We start from the raw sequence: 22,383 nt of genomic DNA, 5'->3' as shown, positions 1-22,383 counted from the left end.
GCCAGGGCAGAAGCAGCATGCAGGGCTTGCCGGCGCCATGGGCAGAAGCTGTCGGGGCAGGCCGGGACGCCGAGGAGGGGTGGCGCAACGAGGTTGGTGGTCGGTGGCGCGCCACGGTGGGCTGGATAGGGAGGGGGCGAGGCGGCGGGTGGTTGGTGGCTTCTGTGGAAATGGCCCTTGTGCGGGGTGGGGGCGGTGCATTCAGAGGAACCTTGACAGGCTGCAGATAGGGGCAGGCAGGAACCTTTTGAAGTTCAGGAGAGGGAAATGCCAAGCCCTACCCCTAGGGAGGAACAACTCTATTGAGCAGCACTAGATATCTGGGTACTAAATAAGCATTTCTTCATGGAAGGGGTGGTTAGGCATTAGAACAGGCTGCCCGGGGAAGTGGTAGAGTCCCCATCCTTAGAAGTATTCAAGAGACGTGTGGACATAGCACTTAGGGATATGATTTAGTGGTAGCATTAGGTTGATGCTTGGACTTGATGGTCTTAAGGGCTTCTTCCAACATAAGAATTCTTGTTGAGGATGGGGATTCAACTAACAAGTGCATTTTTGGGAACTGGCTCTCTCCTTCACTGTAGGTGACAGCAGCTTTGTGGGCCCTGCGAGGAGGCACCTCTGTAGTGATTGCAAATGGAGTCCACCCGAAAATCTCGGGTCATGTCATCACAGATATTGTAGAAGGGAAGAAAGTTGGAACTTTGTTTTCACAGGTAAGACCTGCAGGTGAGTACGGAAGTAATATGTACGCTGGGAGCAGTAGAGATTCCCTGGAAGTTTAGGGTTGAAATTTGGCTAGGCCTGCCTGTTCAACAAATGGGAAACTATGCTCTGCTTGACAAGCGGCTTTGGAAAGGTAAGTTTCAATGTTGGAATGGAACATCTTGAATCCTCTGCTTGGGTTCCTTCCAGCTGATGACTTGCTGCATCAGCCTTGCATTCAGAGAACTAAGTAGAATTTGTCTTGTTTTCAGTCTTAGAGGTTATCGTCTCTTATTGATGATTTCAGGCTGAAAGCATGCATATAGAATGTAGTGCTGAACTAAGATAGTGTGCGGTTTCATTTTTTATCCTAGGTTCTTCTTATGACTCAGTCTTTTGTTACTGTATGTAGCAATGTTTTCCTGCCTGTGTGTTGCTGTGACAATGTAACAAGGGCCGCAGAAAGTCAGACCAAAGATCTGTGATCTTAGCAGAATAGAACAAGTATAGAGTGATACTCGTGACTTGCACTGTAGTAGGTGCCTTTATTGCATGCAGTTCTTTCTCAGGTGAGTCATTTTTATGGCATGTTCATGGATAGGACAATAATGTTAGTTTGTGTGTTTGCTTAGTGGTTCTGGGTCCCTCAGGATTTTTGCAGGATTACGGGGCTTACTGTGAGTCTTTGCCTGTATGTCAAATACTATCAAAGTTACAACCTTGGTGGCAAAGTGAGGGAGCAGGGTTTAGGAGAAAGGTATTGTCGAAGCTCCCTGTGTAAGCATGTATCTGAAACCAGCAGCAGTAGGCATGTAAGGTGTAATCTTGTTCAGGGTTAGGGACAGTTTGTTATATTTCTGCAGCTTTTGCCTGTGGTTTTGCTGGCTGTTGAGTCTTTAGACCTTGCATCCTTCTAGATTTTAAGAGCTTGGAATTCACTTAGAAGAGGGATGCTTAGGAGGGGTTGCTGGCTAACTTGTTTTTGGGAAATCATGGGGTACGGTTCCTTTTTTTGGCGTTACATTTCAATCTTTAGGTATATCAAGCCATTTGTGTCACTGTCCAGAGGATTCACAAAGAGCTTCAGCACGCATTGCAAGGGGCTCGACTGCATAAGCGCAGTAGTACGAAGAGACTGAGCAGGGTCACCTTTTTCATCTGTAAAGGATAAGTCTGTAATTACCCCTGCTGGGACTGCTGTGCATTCATGGCTTTTTGGCATTTGTGGACTCGAGGGTGTGTTTTTTTTTTTCTGGCTCTGGTCTCTGTGTTTGAGTCCTCTGCAAGAAGCTGTACTGTTTGCGTGTCCATCGTGGGCATGACCTTCTCTCTTTGTTTCTTGTAGCCCAGGGCATGGGCACGGAAACTTGAACGAAGCACGAGGGTGAGTGGACAGCAGTGTGGGCCCTGAGTTGGTCAGTGGACTGTGTTAGTCTGCTTTGCCTGTTGGGCAAACTACCTTGCGACAGCAGAGTACGTCTCCTGCCACGTTTCTGAGGCGCGCCAGACGTCAGCAGTTCTAGTTCCTGAAATGCTGGAGATGCATCTCTTTGGGGTGTTAGGTGGGCGAAGCGGTGATACTGGGCTGGGGAACATGGGTCTGGGGCTTCTTGGCTCTTGCGGTAGGGGATGAAAGAAGAGGAGTGGGTATAGACCGTTTTATGGATTGTCACGTTTGTCTGTCCTTTCTCCTTGATCTAAGCCCCGCGGGCTTGGCTTGGCACAGTGAATGGAAGCGCTGGGTGTGGGTTGGGAAGGTGAGTGGAGAAAAGTTGGAAAACGGGCATTGTTTTTGGTTTGGTAGTCTATTGGTCCACCTCTAGGTGACTCCTCTTTTCCAGGGATGAAGAAGGTACTGGGAACATCCTAGCTGGTCTCTGTGGTCCACATTGAGGATGGATGCTGAGCCCTGAGAATTAAGTTCAGGGGCAAATCTTGTGTGTTGGCAGGGGGAGGCAGGGAGTTGTCTAGGGGGTGTCTATCTGATTTCAGTAGCAGAGCAGGTCAGTTGACTACTGTTTTGTTTCTGAGGAGGGTGCTTCCCTGGAAGAAGTTTGGCTGGCGTGCTGGTGCCTGATGGCACTTTATTTCTGCAGGTGAAGAGGAGCCTTAGGCTTGAAGCAGTGTCCTGGCTAGCCTTTGTGTTCCTTGATGAGGATGGAACCTGCCTCCCAGCATTCCCAAGCTAAGCTGGGGGGGCAAGTGCTATGTTTGAGTTGGGGTTGTGAATGGACCCATAGGGCAAGGGTCTGTGCTTGTAAGTCATTGCAGCGGATGGGGCCTTTCAGGATTGATCAGGTCAGGCAGAGATGATGTGTGGGGAGTTCTGTCACGTACAGCGTGAACACGTGCCAGGCAGGGCAGTCCCAACTTGTTGTCTGTGCTGTGCTGTTGCTCTTGGTGCTCGGCAGGCCCTGGGGAAGCCATCCTGAGGGTATTGAACACTTGACCTCATCGGAATAACGCTGATGTTCAACTGGGAGCTGAGCACCTCTTGTCTTGCAGTAGGAGCTTAAAGGGATCACTTCTTCCGTGCATGTAACTTTTATTTTGTATCGAATGTTTCCTGATATGATCATTATGTGTTACGCGCTCCTCAGGTTTTGATATCCTCATCGCCTTCTTCCACTGGACAGATTAGATGGGCAACTTGGTAGCCACACTAAAGGTCCTAAATGCTTGTTTCGTCATCAGTTCTGTGATTCTGTGATCATAGGGCTGATCCAAGCACTTCTTGTCTTGCAGTCACAGCTTAAAGAGCAGATGCGTTTTGGGTCTTGTGCATATTTGGTTTCAGATTGTGTCTGTTTCCATCGTCACTGTTGTGGAAGTCATCTGGGCTTCAGCAGGAGCTCAGGCTTGGGAATTCATTTCTGAAGCGTTATTCTTAAGGGGTTTGCACTGCCCATCCTTCCGGTCTCTTGTCTTAAAGGCAAGCATTCTATGCGTCCATCATCCCAGTTCTGGCGGTCACTTTCAGTCGCAGGTCATGGCATTTGAGTCTGTCCCTGGGGTGGCCACAGATCATCTGTTCTGACTCGCTGTCACTGTAGGGCTTCCCTCTGGGAGTTGTCATTCTGCCTGGTGTCATTCTGTTACGCTCCTAGATTTTTCTTTCTATGTAAAGAAAGGTTTGAGCTAATTCCAGCTGAAAAGAGTTTTTTGTTTGTTTGTTTTTATCTGAATAGAGTAAAACGATCTATTGATGCTTCCTTAGCTGGGCGTAGTGCCCAAGAATGGGGAGAGAATGAATGGCCTCCTGAAAGAATCATACAGCATTATGGACCAGCTACCTGGAACTTGAATGAGGTAGTATGGGGGCCCGAGAACCTATTTGTAATTTGAATTGAATAATTATGTTGCAAGCTGTCCTTGGAATTGTAACTACATATAGTTACAATATATATAATCATAAACCATAAAATAGCTGAACTGGGAGCTGCAGGGTTGATGTGGGAATGTTGAGGTGAAACTCTGTGGTTTGTAGCACGCAGGAGGTCAAACAAATGTATTGAATGATCTTTGCTGGTCTAAAAGCACACCAATCCCAGCCATGTAAATCCCAGCTGAAGGTATAATAACATGGTAGAGTAGCATGGCTCTGCTCTGAGATGAGACATAATTTGTGGAAGCAGAGCAGAAAAGATGCTTGTGAGTAGATGAATTACTGATCGTTTTGACTCTAGGAATGGATGACTTCAAGGAGGGAGCTCCTTCAGATATCAAGACATTGCTCTCCGAAGTAAGACAAAGGTTTTGTCTGAGAAAAAGGGAACAAAAAGTTAACCATTCATGTGTTTGGGTTTCAGTGTGGTTTGTTGGTGTTTTTTTTTTTTTTTTTTTTATGCACATTTAAAATGAAGTGACTGTTTTTGTGCTGGTTACATGCGGTGTCTTTTATATCCATTTAAATTACGTTTACTCTGGGAAAATGTTAGGCAATAATGGAATAATGAAAGGTAAACTTGATTTTGTTGTTACACCAGACTGAAGCATGATTTGAATCAAGTAATTGGAATTACAGTAGGCTAAAATTGCTGAAAAACGAGTTTGGAAAGTTGAAATGCATTTATTTGCTATTAAACCTTAATTAAAACATTTGGTTGTTTTCAGTTAAGAACTACTGGATTCATAAATGTAATACACAAATGAGAACATTTATGAAGTTTAATATTTAAACCATACCATTTTTGTGAGGAATGTTTTAACAATTCGTGTCCATAAAGAACAATTCTGTTTGAATCCTGTCTGCCTCTGGGCCCTGCACTGGCAATTTAATTCTTGAACCACAGATGCAGTGTGTCCCAGTCTCCCCCTCATTCTAGTCAATTTATCACTTCTTAAATTTATGAACCTGTTTGCTTTTGTTATTCCGGACTTCTATTTCTAACACTGCTATAGATGTGTCTGTGAATGGCTGGGGAAGAATGTTTTAATTACTCATGTGTCTGGGAGTTTCAGAACAACTGATAACAATTAGTGACTGTTATGGGATACTATGTGGATCTTTGGTATCTGGTTAGGGGGGGCCGAGAGATAAAGAGGAAGGAGAAAGAAGCTGAAGGACGGCTGGGAGACAAGACTTGAAGAGGATGTTCTATAAACTTGGCATGGTGCCCAGTAAGTACAAAGGGGGAGAGGAAGACTACGAGCCTTCAGCATGAAAGACCCCCAGAAGAGACCCCAGAGGAGACTGCGCATGCTCCAGTAGGAGGGACTGCACCCCGGAAGCTAATTTTAATAATCTATTTTTTTTAGAAGTAGTAATGAATATGTATTAGTCTAGGAGCATAAAAATCAGCTGCTTGATGTAACTGGTGTGTGTCCTGGTGGAGCGGAGACTCCCGGTGCACCCAGCGCTGTTTCCTTACCTCTATTCCTTTATATTCTTTCAATAAATCCTATTTTTTTTATGTAATCCTAATTTGAATCCTGAGCCATTTATAACAATTTGGGGGCTCGTCCGGGATGGCTATAGTTCCTGAATTCTGATTTAATCTAGGAGAGGCACCCCACCATTTGGTGGCTCCTGTTTGAGTCAGATCGGGACTAATGCCATCCTGAACCTGAATAAAGGTAAGCAAAGAATTTGATTTTTTTTGAGCTCCCTTGCCGGCTGTTTTTTGCCCGTAATTCTGTGCGCGAAGATCCGGACGAAGACGACAGGGTCGTTTGGATACCGTTCAGTTGGATTCCGGTGTCCGGAATCGAACCGGATGAAGACGACAGTTGTTTGGATACCGTCTGGTTCAATCCCAGACAAAGACAGCAGAGATGCTTGTGGATACTGTCCGGTTGGATTCTGGATGAAGACGACTGATTCGTAAGATACCGTCCGGTTGGGTAAAGGTGCGGTTGCCAGTGTTTGTGTGTGTGAGAGTGTAACAGACTTCTAAAGTCAGCGTGGAGGTCTTTTTGTTTTCTCACCGGTTCTAATCTCCTGTGGGGGGGCTGGGCCGGTGAAGGGAGTGATATGCGGGTGGGTGATAGGTCCTAAACCCCCTGCAAGACACTCTCACTGGGGGCAACCAAGGGCTGTGGGAATTGCCACTAGTAAAATTCCCGGATGGGTCAGATAAAATCAAAGACCAAGGACCAGAAAGGGAGCAAATTACCAGATATATGACCAAAAAGTCCATTACGAATAATGATTAGAAATTGGAACAATAGGGGCCCCAGAAAATTAAAGAGTAAATTGAAAATGATCCAGTATTTTATGATAGAATGACCAAAAGAACCCTTAAGACCCCATGTATTTTGATCCACGGAGGATGGGGTCTGTCAGGCTTTGAACATTAATAGTAGAATACCCGTGGATCCGGAAAAGAGCAAGCTGAAACATTGGAATTAGAAACTAGAGAGCAATTGATTAAGAATGAATATGTGCTACATTTGTGCGTGTGCTGCACCAGATAACAGGAGCCTCTCGGACCCCGAGAACCAGATCAAAAACAACCTCATGGTACAGACTTTAATCAAGGGGTCTGAGATAAGGAGGACTGTTCACAAAGGGACAGGTTAGGAATATGTATATGTATAGGAATGTTCATGTATATGTAACTCTTTACTAAAGCAATTTGCCACATTAGGCGTGCATGACTTTGGTGGGACTACCCGCCCTGTGCTGCATGGAACTGAGTAAACATACCTACTTTACAATCTTACTGATTGTGGAGTCAGCTTTCTGTGAGTCATTTTGGTGAGCCAGGCAGGAGACACTCTGCTCGGCTGTGGGATCGGCTGCAGCGTGGACGCCCCTAGGTGCACCCGGAGCGTTTTGCTCGGAGGGGACTCCACTCTCGGCTGCTCACCGCAGGAGCAAAGATCTCCTGAAACTGCAGATAAACGGTACGTTTTCAGCTGCTGGAGGGATACTAACTGGAGTGTTAAAAATTGTATGTGTTTTTGTGTATGTATTTTGTGTTGAAATTTTGTATATTGTAATATTTGCATATTGTATGTATTTTGTGTTGAAAGTATTTGTGTAAGTGTAAGGGTTTGAAACAAAGTGTTACAAGTCACTTCACGAAGAACACAGTCAGAGACAATACTTATTTGGTTATCATTCTAAATTATATTCCTGTGGTATGAATGAGATGTGCTGGAGGCCTCCATGTGCGATTGTGCTGTGTGAGTGAGACGCAGCGTTGCTGCAAAGCGAGTGCAGAGTTCTGATCCGTTGTTCTGTACTCTCCGCAATGGGAGCAGGCAGAGACGAACGAAGTGCTTGACAGACTGAAAAGAAGTGCTGTTTTATCCAAGTTTTGAGTGGTGGTGCCTAATATATGGGCCCGGTGTATCTTGTGTATCTTGTGTATCCTATTTTTGCTCTTAAATGTTTTGACTGTGACAAGAAAAAGGCAGGAGCATGATATGACATGCTTCCTGCAACATATGAGGCCCGCACAGGCCGAGACCTGGACTCGCTGAGACCTGAACAGGCCGAGAGACCGGAGCGGCGCCGAGAGACTGGAGCAGCGCTGGGAGACCAGAGAAACTACGGAGGTACTACCGCTGGACGGAGAGAGCCCTGGGACACTGCAGAGCCACGGACGGCTCTGAGAGACCTGACAGAAGCTGTAAAACGCGGGGAAATTGAAGTAATTGCGGAACATCCGAAATCGAGTTGCTACGGGAGATCAGAGGCGTCAGTGGACACCAGCAGTCGACTCTCACCGTGAGGAGAGTTGGCACAGAGCAGAGGGGCGGACATCAGGACCCTGCAGCCTGTCTGATGTGACCATGGAGGCAGTGGCAGCAGCGGCTGTGCTGCTTCTCTCTAGCATTCTTTTTATAAAAGGTTTATCTTGCAATGCGAAAAAGACTGTTAGTCCCCAGATCGGTGTTATAGCTATTACTAATGACGACTTAGCTCTATCGCAGGGCAGGAGTGCAGAGACGCAGATTACACTGCCAAATGACCACCGGCAGGCTCTTTCACAAACCTAAGGTTGCAGCTGGCACTGCCTGCAGCCGTATAGCAGATGTTACACTCTCTTTCCTAAGTAGTAATCATGTGTCTTATCCATTTGTGGTGAATGGCCAGTGGCAAAAAGAAAAGGGGGAGAGTAAGGGGTGACAAAGACAGAAACGGTACAAGGAGGATGCCACTGACACTAACAGCATGGGTAATAGGAGTAGTGTAAGTGACACAGGTGACGGTGCAGGGCACTCTGCCTGCTGCTCGCCTTCGCCTGACTGTGCACTGCTGCTGACAGTGCTAGAGTAAAATGTGAAGACTGCTCAGATGGCAGTGATGAGAGTGCTTGTGTGAAGAAGATGTGTGAAGAAGATGTGTGCTGAATCTGACTTTGTGTGCAACAATGGTCAGTGTGTGCCAAACAGATGGCAGTGTGATGGGGATCCGGAAAAGATGAAGAGAATTGTGGAGATGTGAAAGAGATCCTTATTGTAAGGATGGAAGTGATGAAATTAACTGCCCTTCCTGGACCTGCAGGCCAGACCAGTTCAGATGTGAAGATGGGAACTGTGTCCCATCTTCAGTGTAGGAGTAGGCAGTGCAGTGGTGTGAGAGACTGGATGGCACTGATGAAGCAAAATGTAACAATGTTGTTCAGTGCTCTGGACCTGGCAAATTCAAGTGCAGAAGTGGAGAATGCATAGATATCAATAAAGTGTTTAACCAGCAGAGAGACTGCAAGGACTGGGGTGATGAGCCCCTAAAGGAATGCAACATAAATGAATGTGACTGTCCAACTGGGAAACTGTGGAGATAGTGATGAATGCCAAAACCCTGGTATCTGTAGTCAAATCTGTATCAACCTGAAAGGCTATCAGATGAATCCTGCTACAGGAACCTGGAAAGGGCCATACGGCAAAGCAAATTAGATAACTGTTATTAAACTTGTCAGAAGATAAAAAGGAAAGTGTTTCAACAAGCAGTCATGGGAGGGAAGGATCACTGAACCCTCGATGTGAGGGACTGTATCTTGTTTTACTGACTACTGAAACAGCTGTGAGAACTGCAGAAAGGGACCCACGCATCCAGAATAAAAGGACCAGTAACTACTGAAACTTGGAGGGTTGAGTCCGCTCCTGGGAAACTGAAACTCAAGCTAAGGGAGAACTAATATTCTAGCAACGAGGCTCTGCATGAATTAAGGATGCCAGATAAAGGGGATAAGCCTAAAGGGAGAAAAGGGAGAAGGCAAGACCGGGGCAGGACCCTCCACTGCGGTGTGTATGGTCTACCGAGGGAGGCAACCCCTATGGGTATTGACTGCTGAGTGAGAGGGCCTCGACCGGACTTCTCCCACACTAAGATCAGGTTTTCCTGAGAAAATAACATAAACCTCTTTTTTAAACCTATATAAAATTGTGATCATTTTACAGGAGCTGGATCACCCTGACAGGCTGAACGGTAACACAAGCCTGAATTGACCCTGAAAGCGGGCCTAACTCCTTGACGGAAGGCGTTTGCCTATTATGATCCAGATATGTGGGCAGAAGACAGATCCTGGGACTATAGGACCCCAGTATATATACTTAATAGAATAATTAGGTTATTAGCTGTAATAGAAATAGTTATAAATGATGAGAACTGCTTTGTATCAAAATTGCCTAGCTTTGGATTATTTACTAGCACAAGAAGGAGAAATCTATGGAAAATTTAGCTTTAGTAATTGCTGTTTAAAGATTGATAAAAAGGGTGTTTCTTCCTAGTAACTGATAGAATGTTATGTTCTGGTTTAGGATGAGAAGAATGTTAATAATATGCTGATGTTTTAATTGTTTTTAATTGTTACAGAGCAGTGCTTACACCAAGCCAAGGACCAAGCCAAATTCAGCTTCTCACTGTCCTGTCAGTAGGCAGGCTGGGAGGAGGGCCGGACTGCTTGGGGTTAGGTTGGGCATCGGACAGCAGGTGGTGAGCAATTGCATTGTGCATCACTTGTTTCGTACACATTATTACTAGTAGTACTATTATCATCATTATTGTTGTTATTATTGTTATTATTTTCTTGTTTTTATCTCAACTCACAGGCTTCACTTTCCCATTTCTCTCTCTCATCCCAGAGAAGGAGGGGGGAGGTGAGCGAGCAAGCACAAACCTGGAAGGATATGGAATGGGATTTATTTTCACGGCTGCCTGGTGGACCATGGGTTAAAAGGGTGTTATTTTTGTTGTTATGTGGTGTAATGATGTTATTGTTTATACCTTGTATGATGCCTTGTCTTACATTATTAATACACCGGGTGATAAATAGTACATTTGTAATAACTTCATTAAAAAAGGAAGGGGATATGTCAATTATGATGTTTAAGAATTGGACCCTCCAAGAACGGACTGATGAAATCCAGTTATTAACAACAGAAGTGACACGAATTGTTGATATTAAAAAGAAGATAAGGGATTGTGAGGAATGTTTTAACAATTCGTGTCCATAAAGAACAATTCTGTTTGAATCCTGTCTGCCTCTGGGCCCTGCACTGGCAATTTAATTCTTGAACCACAGATGCAGTGTGTCCCAGTCTCCCCCTCATTCTAGTCAATTTATCACTTCTTAAATTTATGAACCTGTTTGCTTTTGTTATTCCGGACTTCTATTTCTAACACTGCTATAGATGTGTCTGTGAATGGCTGGGGAAGAATGTTTTAATTACTCGTGTGTCTGGGAGTTTCAGAACAACTGATAACAACTAGTGACTGTTATGGGATACTATGTGGATCTTTGGTATCTGGTTGGGGGGGCCAAGAGATAAAGAGGAAGGAGAAAGAAGCTGAAGGACGGCTGGGAGACAAGACTTGAAGAGGATGTTCTATAAACTTGGCATGGTGCCCAGTAAGTACAAAGGGGGAGAGGAAGACTACGAGCCTTCAGCATGAAAGACCCCCAGAGACCCCCAGAAGAGACCCCAGAGGAGACTGCGCATGCTCCAGTAGGAGGGACTGCACCCCGGAAGCTAATTTTAATAATCTATTTTTTTTAGAAGTAGTAATGAATATGTATTAGTCTAGGAGCATAAAAATCAGCTGCTTGATGTAACTGGTGTGTGTCCTGGTGGAGCGGAGACTCCCGGTGCACCCAGCGCTGTTTCCTTACCTCTATTCCTTTATATTCTTTCAATGAATCCTATTTTTTTATGTAATCCTAATTTGAATCCTGAGCCATTTATAACAATTTTCAATATACAGAATTGTTAATTTTATTGAACAAGTTTTCCAGTTTTCAAGCAGTGACCTTGCAAACAGTTCAGGTAATCGGTGACCCTTAAAAGCACAAGCCAGTGTTTTCAAAACAAAACAAATCTCCTACTTAAATATCTCTTTTCTAGTGATCTTCTAAGAGGTTAATTACTAACCACCGTTTGCTGCTTATGTTACCATCCTCATCCTCCATCCTTCACTCCTTATCTCTTCTTCTCTTAAACTTCACGTTGCCACTGTTGTTTTCAACCTTTCCTCTTGGATGGATGGAGCAACATGAAACAACTTTTCTAGCCAGAATAGAATAATTTCTGAATTTTATTTATGTGTTAGCATTCTTCATTCTGGTTGTGTCAGTGGTCCGCTGACTTAACTGACCAGCAGCCTGCATTCCCTGCCACCAGCCCCTAACCACCCCCCCAGAACAGAAGAACTGAGCAACCATTCTGGAAGGTTCTGGTGGTGAATGTTGTCATGAATATATGAATGTTCTTTACCCTCTTCCAGTCTTAATCCTATCTGTACTTTTTTTCTTTTTTTTTAATAACCTCATTGGAAGAAGTAGCTCTATACATTTGTACGGGGTCACAGCGGCTGCTGCTCAGCAGGCATTGATCTATGGAGGATGGCACTGTTAGCCCACCATGTTGCTGGAGGGCAGCCACTAAGCGATGACCTATGAATGACATCACAACCAGGTGATTGTGATGACCCATGGTGGCAGAGACCAAACTGTCCTTCAAGAAGGCCCCAGGCTCACTGCATCGTCCGGTGCTGAGGGGTCTTCATCTCCTCCCTCCCAGCTGGGCATGGTTGTCTTCTGCTGAGGTACCCCGGTACCACAGGGCACTGACCATAGCATCTGCCTGGGAGGGGAAGTACCCGTACTCTGAGATGGAGAACGGGAGCGTGCTCCTCCCCGATCTTCTTTCTGAGGACTTCACCTGGGACAGCCAGATCCCCAGGCTTATCGTGGGAGTGCTGTTCTTAGCGGATTTTTCAGGTGGGTTGGGCACGGTAGAGCCTCCCCGGAAACGAGCCATTGGGACACACCAGGCCCTCGGGGGCCCTGGCCCGTAGATGGCACAGCTATCTTGTTGCTCTTGAGGACTCCTGCTGTGATGGCTAAAGAGAGCACGGATTGGCTTCTCTTGCGATGCAGCGACTGACAGGCGCTTAGGCTTGGCAGCATGGGACTGGCTGCCAGGCCCTGTGGCCCACGTAGACATGTCCTGATTTCTGCCTGTTCTTCCTGCAGGTTTCACTTCTTTGTCAGAGAAGTGTGTCCAGCAGAGCGGCACAGACAGAGGTGCTGACGAGCTGGCACAAACACTCAATGACTACATGAGCGACGTTTTGGAGGGTAAGAGCCATGCTGCCAGGCTGTTGTATATGGGGCCCTGAGGTTGCTTGCAGAGGGCAGAGGCAGCCTTGCTGCACCAGCTGCTCCTGCCTCCTTGGAAGGGCTGTGGAGCTCACTGTGGCCTGGGGGGACAGTGGGAGCCGTGGGGCTCCCGTGGCAAGGGAGGAGTGCAGCAGGTCTCTTCTGCTGCCCACTGGGATGAGGGAGGCCCCAGTGGACTGCAGGCTGGCAGACGTGCCTCCAGGCAACGGGAAGGGCTGGAAGGACTTTGCAGGGAATTACAGGCCCGTCAGCCTGATGTCAGTATCAGGGCAGGTTACGGAGCAGGTGATCCTGAGTGCTGTGACATGGCACATGCCTCCAATGGAGGGATCAGAAGCAGCTGGCGCGGGATTTTGAAGGCTAGGTGCCTCCTGACTACCCTGATCTCCTACGACAAGGTGACCCACTTGGTAGAGGAGGGAGAGGCTCTGGTCATTGTCTGCCTGGCTTTTTATAAAGCGTTTGACACTGCTGCCCACAGTATTCTCCCAGAGAGACTGGCTGCTCAGGGCTTGGGCAGACATACTGTTTGCTGGGTAAAGAAGTGGCTGGACGGCTGGGCTTAAGGAGTCCTAGCAAGCGGAGTTCAATCCAGGTTCAATCCAGTTGGTGTCTGGACACCAGTGGCCTTCTCCAGGGCACTCTACCAGGGCCTTTTTGTTTAACATTTTCATCAGTGACCAGGAGGGAGGAGGGGATTGAATGCACCCTCCATCAGTAAGTTTGCAGACAATTCCAAGTTAGGCGGGACGGTTGACTGGCTTGAGGGTGGGAAGGCTTTGCTGAGGTAGGCTGGGCCAAGTCCAGTCACATGCCACTGAACCAGGCTAAGTGGTGGGTCCTGCGCTTGGCACACAGCAACCTAATGCAGCCACATAGGCCTGGGGGAAGAGTGGCTGGAAATGGGCCCAGTAGAAAAGGATGTGGGGTTGCTGCTTGGTGGCCAGCTGAACATGTGCAAGCAGCGTGCCCAGGTCTCTAGAAAGGCCGATGGCATTCTGGCCTGCATTAGAACTAGTGTGGCCAGCAGGGCTAGGGAAGTGATAGCTCTTGGACACGGCAGTGGTGAGCCCACACCTCGAATATTGCATTCAGTTCGGGGCCCCTGACCACGAGAAGGATGTCTGAGTTGCTTGCGTGTGTACAGAGAAGATCATCAAAGCTGCTGAAGGGTTTAGAAAACAAGAGTTACGAGGAGCAGCTGAGGGCATTGTGGTTGTTTAGTCTGGAGAAGAGGAGGCTGAGGGGAGACCTCATTGCGCTTCCCACCTCCCTGCAAGGAGGCTGCAGCGCAGAGGCAGTCGGTCTCTTTTCTCAGGTGACAAGAGAGAGGCCATGAGGAAAGGCTCTCGATTTGGGGCAGGCTGTGCTTGGGTTGGGTACTGGGAAGAATTTCTTCAAGGAGGTTGTGGTTGTGGTTGAGCACTGGAGCAGCCTGCCCAGTTAAGCGATGGAGTCCCAGTCCCTGCAGCTATTTAAGAGATGTGTGGACGTGGCACTAAGGTAGATGGTTTAGTGATGGGGACTCAGTAGGCTAGGTGGATGGTCAGACTTGATGATCTCGAAGGCCTTTTCCAGCCTAGATCATTCTCTGATCGTATGAGCAAGGGGACACCTGCTTTCTCAGCATCTGTCTCTGTGCTTGCAGAGAGACCGTTGCAGTTCCACGATGGAACACCGCTTTGGTGCCATTAGGACCGCAGGCAGGCTGGGGGCCTCCAGTGAGTGCCAGCGTGCCAGTGACCTAGGGAGGCTCGCACTGACATCTGTGTGTGGCCCTCCTGAGCCCCTTATCCTGGGGGACGTCTCTGACTGTGAGCATGTGGTGGCCACCACTTTGGCAGCATTTGCAAGTGTCCCCGCTCAGAGATCTTCACCAGGCGTCTGGACGTGGCCCCGGGCAGGTGGCTCTGAGTGGCTCGGCTTGAGTGGAGACGGGGTGCGGGACTGGAGCAGATACTCTCCAGAGGTGCCTTCCAGCTTGCACCGTACTGTGCTTGTGTGGCCTCCCAACTCACTGTACAGGGGCCAGGGCTGTGGCTACAGGTGGCTTGCCCCACGGATTCCGGAAGAAGGCGCCCCATAACTCTGCCTTCCCTTCTTTCTCCACAGTTGTGCTGGATTTCGGAGGAGACATCCTGAAGTTTGGAGGTATGTCCTTAGGAGGAGGCTGCTTCCATGTCCTGCTGCTGTGCAGTGTTTCCCGCGGGAGCCACTTGCTCTGTGCTCTGGCCTGATGGAGCAGCTCTCTGGCCACGCAGCAATCCCTCCGGTGGTGTCCCTGGGCTGCTGCAGCTGCGGAGGAGTGCTGGGCAGAGGGTCCCCCCGCCACCCACCCTCTTGCCCTGCTGCCCTGGCTGGTGCTGTGGCTGGTCTGGCAGAGGGGAGGGGTCCCTGTGGCCAGGGTGCTGTCCTTCAGGAGGATGCCCTCCCACAAGCCCGTCCTCCTCTGCACGCCGGCTGGCCACTTGCTGCTGTCCCTCAGGAGAGCCTTCCCCTTCCCCTCACTTTCCCCAGGGGATGCTGTGCTGGTGCTGTGGAGAGCATCAGAAGCTCAGCTGCCTCAGACCATCAGCCTGGTGCTGCAGTGTTGCCAACAAATCCAGAAGAAGCATGGCAGTCGTGACACACACGTGGGTCAGAAGCTCCACCTGAAGATAGGTATGGGCGCTGCAGGGTCAGCTGTGCCACGTGCACAGCCCTGGCACTCTCCAGTGCTGCTGACTGCTTCTGCTCCCCGGTGTCAATGCTGCTTCTTGCTCTCTCCCCAGGGATCTCCGCAGGGCAAATGACCGTACTGGCTGCTGGAGACAGGTACCATCAGCAGTACTTCATCTGCAGCCAGGCCCTGGAGGAAGTTATGAACGCCCAAAACCTTGCGGTTAAAAGTGAAGTGATTGTCTCGCCCACCTGCTGGAAGCTGTGTGAGCAGGAAAAGATCCAGACCAGGCTTCTTGGTGGCAAACGGGTTCTGAAGGTAGGTGGACAGGTTGGCCTCTAGAGCCTCTCTGAAGACCTGCACCTGAGAGGGAAGGAGGCAGATGCCAGAAGGCTGAGGCGCTGGACGTGGAGAGAGTTGTAGCTGTAAGGGTTGGTAGAGAGCTGAAGCAGTTGCCCTTCCACCTCAGGGGTAGCTCTGGGTAGTGCTTGCTTGGTGTGACTGGCCAAGGGAAGCACAGGAAGGGTGTGGGCCCCACCAGCAATGTCCCCCGTGGGTCGCGCAGCTGTCCTGGAGAGCTGGGGCATGCTTGGGTGATGCCTGCGTGGCTCTGGTCCTTCTGAAGAGGCACTTCTGTCCCAGCTGAAAATCCAGAGAGGTGGGCTTGCTGCACCAAGAGGTTCTGCCCTTCTCTGGAAAGTGAGAGTGGAGGGGCGGGCTGTGTCTCCCGGGGCTCCTTGGGGAGGCCAGCGGCAGTACTTTTGTTCTGCGTGTCTGCAGGTTCAGAGGATGGAGCACATGTCTGGATCAGAACGCCAAGATGCTGCAGGCCAGTTTGAGCAACACGTGAAGATGCAGCGTTTGGAAAGGATAGGTGAGTCCCTGCTTCACCGTGTTCTGAGACTGGCTGGAAAAATGGGGCCTGCCTGCTTCAGAGTTCCAGGGAGGAACTCCCCCTGCCCTCTTCCACCTTTCAGTCAGCATTCGTGCCTTTGTCCCTCCTGTGCTTCAGCTGAGGCTGTCGCTGCCATCCCCTCCTTCCAGGGGATGGCTCTGGCCAAGCAGCTGCAGAGGGGAGCAGGAGGAAACGCCAAAGAATCTTTGCTCTGCTTTGCCCAGTGCCAGCCCCGTCTTTCAACCCCCTTGTAGTCCCGTCCTGCCAGTGAAGGCCTGCGTTTGCTTCCCTTAGGGCACCTAAGGCCAGCTTTTCTCGTGTCCAATGGTCCTAAAGTGGCAGCAGAGATGCAGAAGTACATACCAGCAGCTCCTCTCAGGAAGGTAAGGCCGCTGCTGCTGGAGGCTGCATTTTGGGAGGGCAGAAGAAGGTGTGCATTGCATGGGTGGAGCTCTCGTGAAAACAGACAAATGGAAGAAAAAGCACCCTGGGGCGGGAACCCAGGGGACCTGATGCCAGGCTTACTGGTGCTGCACGTGCCAGGCAACTGCCCATTTTGTGCTGCTCCTCAAAGAGGCACGGGTGGCAGGAGGTGGACTTGCCTCTGTCTTTTCCATGACTCTTGCTCTGGACGTGCTGTGGGCACGAGGCGAGGACAAGGGGGCGAGTCTGCTCAAGTCCCTGGGATGTGCCAGAGGGTCGCCCCTCGCATCCGTACTTGCCACAAGATGCAGTGTTGCTGGAACATTCCCCTCTGTCGTTTGTGCTATGACTCTGCTATGACCTGCCTGCCGCAGGCTGGCCTGCGATTGGCACCGAGCAGGGGACTTACCCTTCCTCCAGTAGTACCTGGTATTGCCAACATGCCTGCTCTCCCTTGGTACGTGGCACGGGCCCAGAGGAACCGCCGGGAGAACAGGCTGGCAAAGCTGTCGTGCTCTTCACTTCCAGCTGGACGTGGATATGCCGCTGCACCTGTGGTCTGAGCTACGGCCAGTCACCAGCCTCTTTATCCAGCTGCAGTTTTCTGCAGAGGCCGGGTTACTGGATCTTCAGAGGGGCCTCCGTGATGCCAACAGGATGATTTCAACAATCATCAGTCCTCACAAGGGTGAAATCAACAAAAGCCTTCTGTTTGATAAGGTGAGCGTGGGGGAGCAATCCCACCCCCAGAGGGTGGCCTGTGTCTGTTTAGTGGAGAGGGACTGAGGAGCAGCTCTGCCTTGCTGGTGGGATCAGTCCTCTGTGGCTTTGTGTTGACCTGCAGCTCTACTGGTCTCCCTGGTGACTGCAATGGAACGGCATTAGCTGCTGGCCATAGGCACTGTAACCAGATGTGTTGCATCTGTCCTCTGCAGGGCTGTACATTCCTCTGTGTGTTCGGAATGTCTGGAGCAAAGCTGCATGACGAGAGCACCCGTGCCTTGGACAGCGCTCTTCAGATCTTCAGCACGTGCTCCAGATCATTGAGGAAACTTGAGTGAGTGTGTGGCGGTGTTGCAGGGCATGCGTGCTGCCTGGGACAGCGCAAGGGGGCTGACCAGCAAGAGACGCGGCCTCCTGGCTTGGCCTCCTTTGTCCCTGGCAGGATTGAGGCAGCACCCTGAGAGGCAGCAGGTGGCCCCTGGGCTTAGCTCACGGCAGCCAGGCGCAGTCCCTCCAAGCACAGCCTGCCAGGAACAGGGCTCTGGCCTAATCTCAAAGTCGCTGGCATTATAGGTGCTCTGTGGGTAGCACCTGCTTTCCTCCACTAGTGAGAGGGGCTGTGGCCTGCTGCAGGTCACAGCCATCGGGCCTCAGGGGAAGGGTCCAAGCCGTCTTGCGTGCACCCTCCCCACGTCCCTTGTGTGTGGTGCCCCAAGCTCTCCAAGTCCCCGAGGCACACACCGGCTGTGGGACAGCAGGTGTCCCTGGTTGGTGCCAAGGGGGAGACGTGGGAAGTGGCAGAGCGGGGCGAGCAGGACTGCGCCTGGGGCACCACTGAATTTGCACTTCTCTCCCTGTGTGCCAGGGCAATGTCTATTGGGGTCACCAGCGGGACGATGTTCTACGGCCTCTGTGGCCATCCGGAGAGGGCTGAACATACAGGTACCGCACCTTAGTCTGAAGAGTGGGAGGCTGGCGTGGGTGTGCTTAAGCACACCTGCCACACACACATCCATCATGAAGAGATGGGAAGGCTGGGGCAAGCACATATGCTACAGCCTGCCGAGAGCGGCCCAGATGTCACAGGTCTCGACCTGAGGTGGGAGAATGGGCTCAGAGACTTGCGGTTCCCGCTGGGTCAGCTTGCCCTGCTGCGGGGTTGACCTGTGCCTGAGGGTGTAGTCCCAAAGCTGGGAAAAACAAGGAAACCTTGAAGAATATAGAGAGTCCTGTAGCTTGTGTAGTATTTCTATAGCTTGTATAGTCTTTTAGGTGAGAGAATAAGGGAACAGAGAGACAGGTAGCCTTGAGCTAGCAGCAGCCAGGGAGATAAGGGACAAAAGGTGAAAACAAGGAGGAGAACAACAGCTCCAGACTAATCTGTAGTAACCTTTTGCTCATTAAGGGTCATAAACGTATTAAAAATCGTACCCATCAAAATGCTAACGTATGCTAATGTGGGATTTGATGTGTCCCCACTTCCCCAGCCCCCACTCTTTCTCTGTAATGTGCAAACTCAGGAGACATAAGTTAGGTGAGCTGTAATAGCCAATCAGAAGTACCCAAAGAGATAGCTTTCACAAGTTTGCTGTGTACAAGTAACGGTGATTCAAGTCAGAGGTGTGCTGGCTTTGCGGAAGATCGCCAAGCACCTGACTCTGCAGAGTTATATAATAAAATATTTAATTATATAATATATATATATTTATATAATGAATTAATTAAAAGATCTTTGCTGTGTGTGCTCATTGGTGCATGCACTAGGCATGCACCTATGGACAACAAGGGGAAGTAGCCCTTGGCCTTAAAGGGTGGGGCAAGGCTGCTTTCCTAACCATGTCAATGTGTTCTCTCTCCATGGCAGTGATTGGCCATAAGGTGAATTTGGGTGCCCGCTTGATGGTGCACTACCCCAGGCTGGTGTCCTGTGATGAAGACACCTACAAGGCCTCTCGCCTGCCCAGTTACCTCTTCAAGGAGTTGCCGAAGACAAAGTTGAAAGGTGTTACAGATCCCGGCGCTATCTATCAATATGTGGGGATCACCGACAAGTGGTGAGTGTCTTCCGAGCCATCTGGATGGGGCCACAAGGGGAAGCCAAGGGTGCAACCTTGACCGGTAAAGAGGAGCTGTGCAGCAAGAGACCAGCCTGGCCTCCCACAGACATCCCTTCCCTGTGGCCAAGAAGATCCAAAGGCCTGGCATGGGTCTGCTTTGTGCCTTTCTGCCCTTGTGTCTCCTGCTGCTAAGAGAGCTGCGAGTGACGCCAGTGGGGTGCAGAAGGTTGTCCTGGCTTTGGAGACGCACGCTAGCCATGCAGGCTTTGTCCAAGCGGCTTTCCGCTGGGCTCCCTCCCTGCCCTGTGTTTGCTCCACTATGTGCAAGGCTAAGGCAGAGGTCATTCTGATGCAAGGAGGAATTTTTTCCCAGCTCCTTCTGCGCAGGAAGCTTTGGGTCAGTCATGTCGCCTTGGGGAAAGGTGGGCCACTGGGCCACTCTTCCTCCTGTCTGCCTGCTCAGTTCTCAGCTGTCCCTCCGGGCCAGGGTTGGAGGACCTTTTGGATGTTAACGTTGCTGTCTCTTGAAAACTATCAAAAGACTTGAGCCAAAGGTGCCAGGTGCTTGGTGTCCTGAGCCACTAAGTGACACAGGTCCTCCTTTCCAAGAGGCTTCTTTTGCTTGTCCAGGGTGGCAGAGCAGTCTACTAGCCAACAGCACACCCTGGCTTCTTTGCCGCATCTGGGCTTTCTTTGGTTTTGGCCTCTGGCGAGGGACTCCCAACACCTTCTGCTGTCCCGCCATGGCTGCTGGCCTTCTTCGTGCTTGAAGCTGTCCTGGCATGTCCACTCGAACGTTGGCCGGGGAGCATGCTCCGGACAGCATGCTGCTGGAAAGAAAAGCAGTTACCTGCGGCGGGTCTCCTCCCCTAACACAGCAGGCTCTATATTCCCTGGCTTCTGAACAACTAAGTGAAACTCATGTTTTGTCTTCTCCCGCTTCTAGCATCTTTGACATGGGTCTTACCAAGAAGAGGTCGGACTATGGCCCCTTGCTGGGTAGGTAGAGAAGTCCTCGCTCTTCAGAACCCCAGCTGCTTCCCTTTGCCCAAAGCAGTGCACCTTGCTGGAGGTTAACCCCGGTAGGCAGCTGAGCCCCACACAGCCGCTCGCTCCCTTCCTCCCTCCTCTAGCCTGCTGGCTGGTGGGGCAGCATGAGAAACTGCAGAGGCCTTGACACTGTGCCAGCACTGCTCGGCAAGAGTTCAGTGTGTTCTCGGCGTTCCTTTGGTGGCAAGTCCACCACATCACAGCACACTCCAAGCTCCTGTGAAGACAAGGAGCTGTATCGCAGCCAAAACCACAACAGGCCCGAAGACGCCACCTTAGCTACAGGGTGCTGGCAAGAGCTCTGGGGCTCAGGGTGCAGTGAGATGTTTGGCATGCCTTTTGGGCGCAGCTGCCTGCAGTGCCTCAAAGTGTGCCCTCCAGTCTTGGGCTGGATCAGTGTGGGGAGCTGCGTCCAGCTGGCTGAATCTCATTGCCTGTGGGAGGAGAAGCGGAGGGGAAAGAGCTCCTAGGAGCTGCGCCGTGTGGCCAGCAGGCAGGCGGCTCTGAGATGAGGGGCTTGGAAGGAGGCCTGGGTGTAGGCAGGCTTGCTGACGTGGTGGAGGGAAGCCGCCGTGCCAGCAAAAGGGGAATGCTGCCCTGCTTTTCAGCATGCTGCAACAGCTTGTTTCCTGGTTGGTCTTCACAGGTCGGGAGGTGGAGATTGACCTCTTTGAACGCAGCTTGAAGGCCTATGAGACTTTGGGACAGCCGCGCATCCTGGCGTACGCAGGCATTCTGGGCTCTGGAAAGAGCCACTTACTTACTGAGCTGGCCTTTCTGGGCCAGGCCACTGGGCACAGGTAAGTGGGTTTTTTGAGCCCCTTCCCATGCCCGTCCCCTGACGTTCGTGGAAGACTGCGATGCCTCTGCCCTGTGCCTGGCCCTCCGCCCACACCCCCGGGACTGTGCACCCTGCGTTCCTTTGCAGTAAGAACCAGGCAGCGTGAGTCTCTAACTCTCCTGTCTTGGCAGGCGTGGGCTACTGGGGGCCTTTTCTGCAGCTCAACTGCCTTTTGCTTTTGCACCGCAGGGTTGTCACCATGGAACTGACCAAGGCCAACATGAGGCAGCCCTTCTCTGCCGTCTGTATGCTGGTGGCCAGGGCCCTGGGACTGCAGGCGGGTGAAACGTGCAAGGACCGGCAGCGCACCCTGCAGGCCAAGCTCCAAGGGGCGATAGAAGAGAGCAGTTACTGCCTCCTCAACAACATTTTCCTCGTCGAGGTGAGAGCGAGAGGGAGGCCTCCTGAGGTAGTCTGGTGGTTGTTTGGGTGTTCTGCTGGGCTGGGAGTTGCAGTGCTCATAGCACCCCGTTCTGATTCGTGGGTCCAGGGAGGCTCCTTGTCTGTGGTGACTTCATGTCCTGTGCATGTGCCAGGTGTCTTGGTCAGCGCCCTGGAAAGGCCAGTGAAGAGAGGCTTGCGCTGACCTCATGCAAAAGCAGAGGCGCTTTGCTCTGCCGTCTAGCTTGGTGGATAGGCATGCCTGGTCCCAGGATGATGTTTCTTTCTGACTCTGCTTTCCTGTCCAGTTTGCCATCTCAGACGAGGTTTGCAAGATGCATGACCTTCAAAGGAAAAGGGAGTTGCAGAAGACTTGTAGGAAAGTGCTACAGAAGGTGAGCGTTCCTCCTTCTACCTGGGTCAGAGAAAGAAAACAACCCTGCCCGCTGCAGGCTCCACATCAGAACAGCCTGAGTGGGCAGCAGGACGATGTGCCAGGGTCACCGCCCTTCAGGGCCCAGGAGCCCCTCCTCCCAGAAGCCCCTCTCACACCCTCCCCATATGCCTCGTCGTAG

At 50.5% G+C, this 22,383-nt stretch overlaps 1 protein-coding gene across 1 annotated transcript; it reads left to right on the top strand.

Annotated features, from left to right (window-relative positions):
- LOC116500996 (adenylate cyclase type 10-like) lies at positions 1-22,383 on the top strand. Its single transcript, XM_032206353.1, has 16 exons — positions 1-92; positions 585-716; positions 12,633-12,737; positions 14,892-14,930; positions 15,297-15,440; positions 15,551-15,756; positions 16,219-16,312; positions 16,628-16,716; positions 17,285-17,476; positions 17,692-17,813; positions 18,345-18,421; positions 19,344-19,533; positions 20,483-20,535; positions 21,233-21,386; positions 21,617-21,809; positions 22,117-22,383. Exons 1-16 carry the CDS (start codon positions 38-40, stop codon positions 22,381-22,383), a joined length of 2,112 nt encoding a protein of 703 aa, XP_032062244.1. The 5' UTR covers positions 1-37.

This window comes from Aythya fuligula, chromosome Z (genome assembly GCF_009819795.1).
Source record: "Aythya fuligula isolate bAytFul2 chromosome Z, bAytFul2.pri, whole genome shotgun sequence".
Classification (NCBI taxonomy): Eukaryota; Metazoa; Chordata; class Aves; order Anseriformes; family Anatidae; genus Aythya; species Aythya fuligula.
Note: the sequence above shows the minus strand (reverse complement) of the source record. Positions and strands in the feature narration are given on the sequence as shown.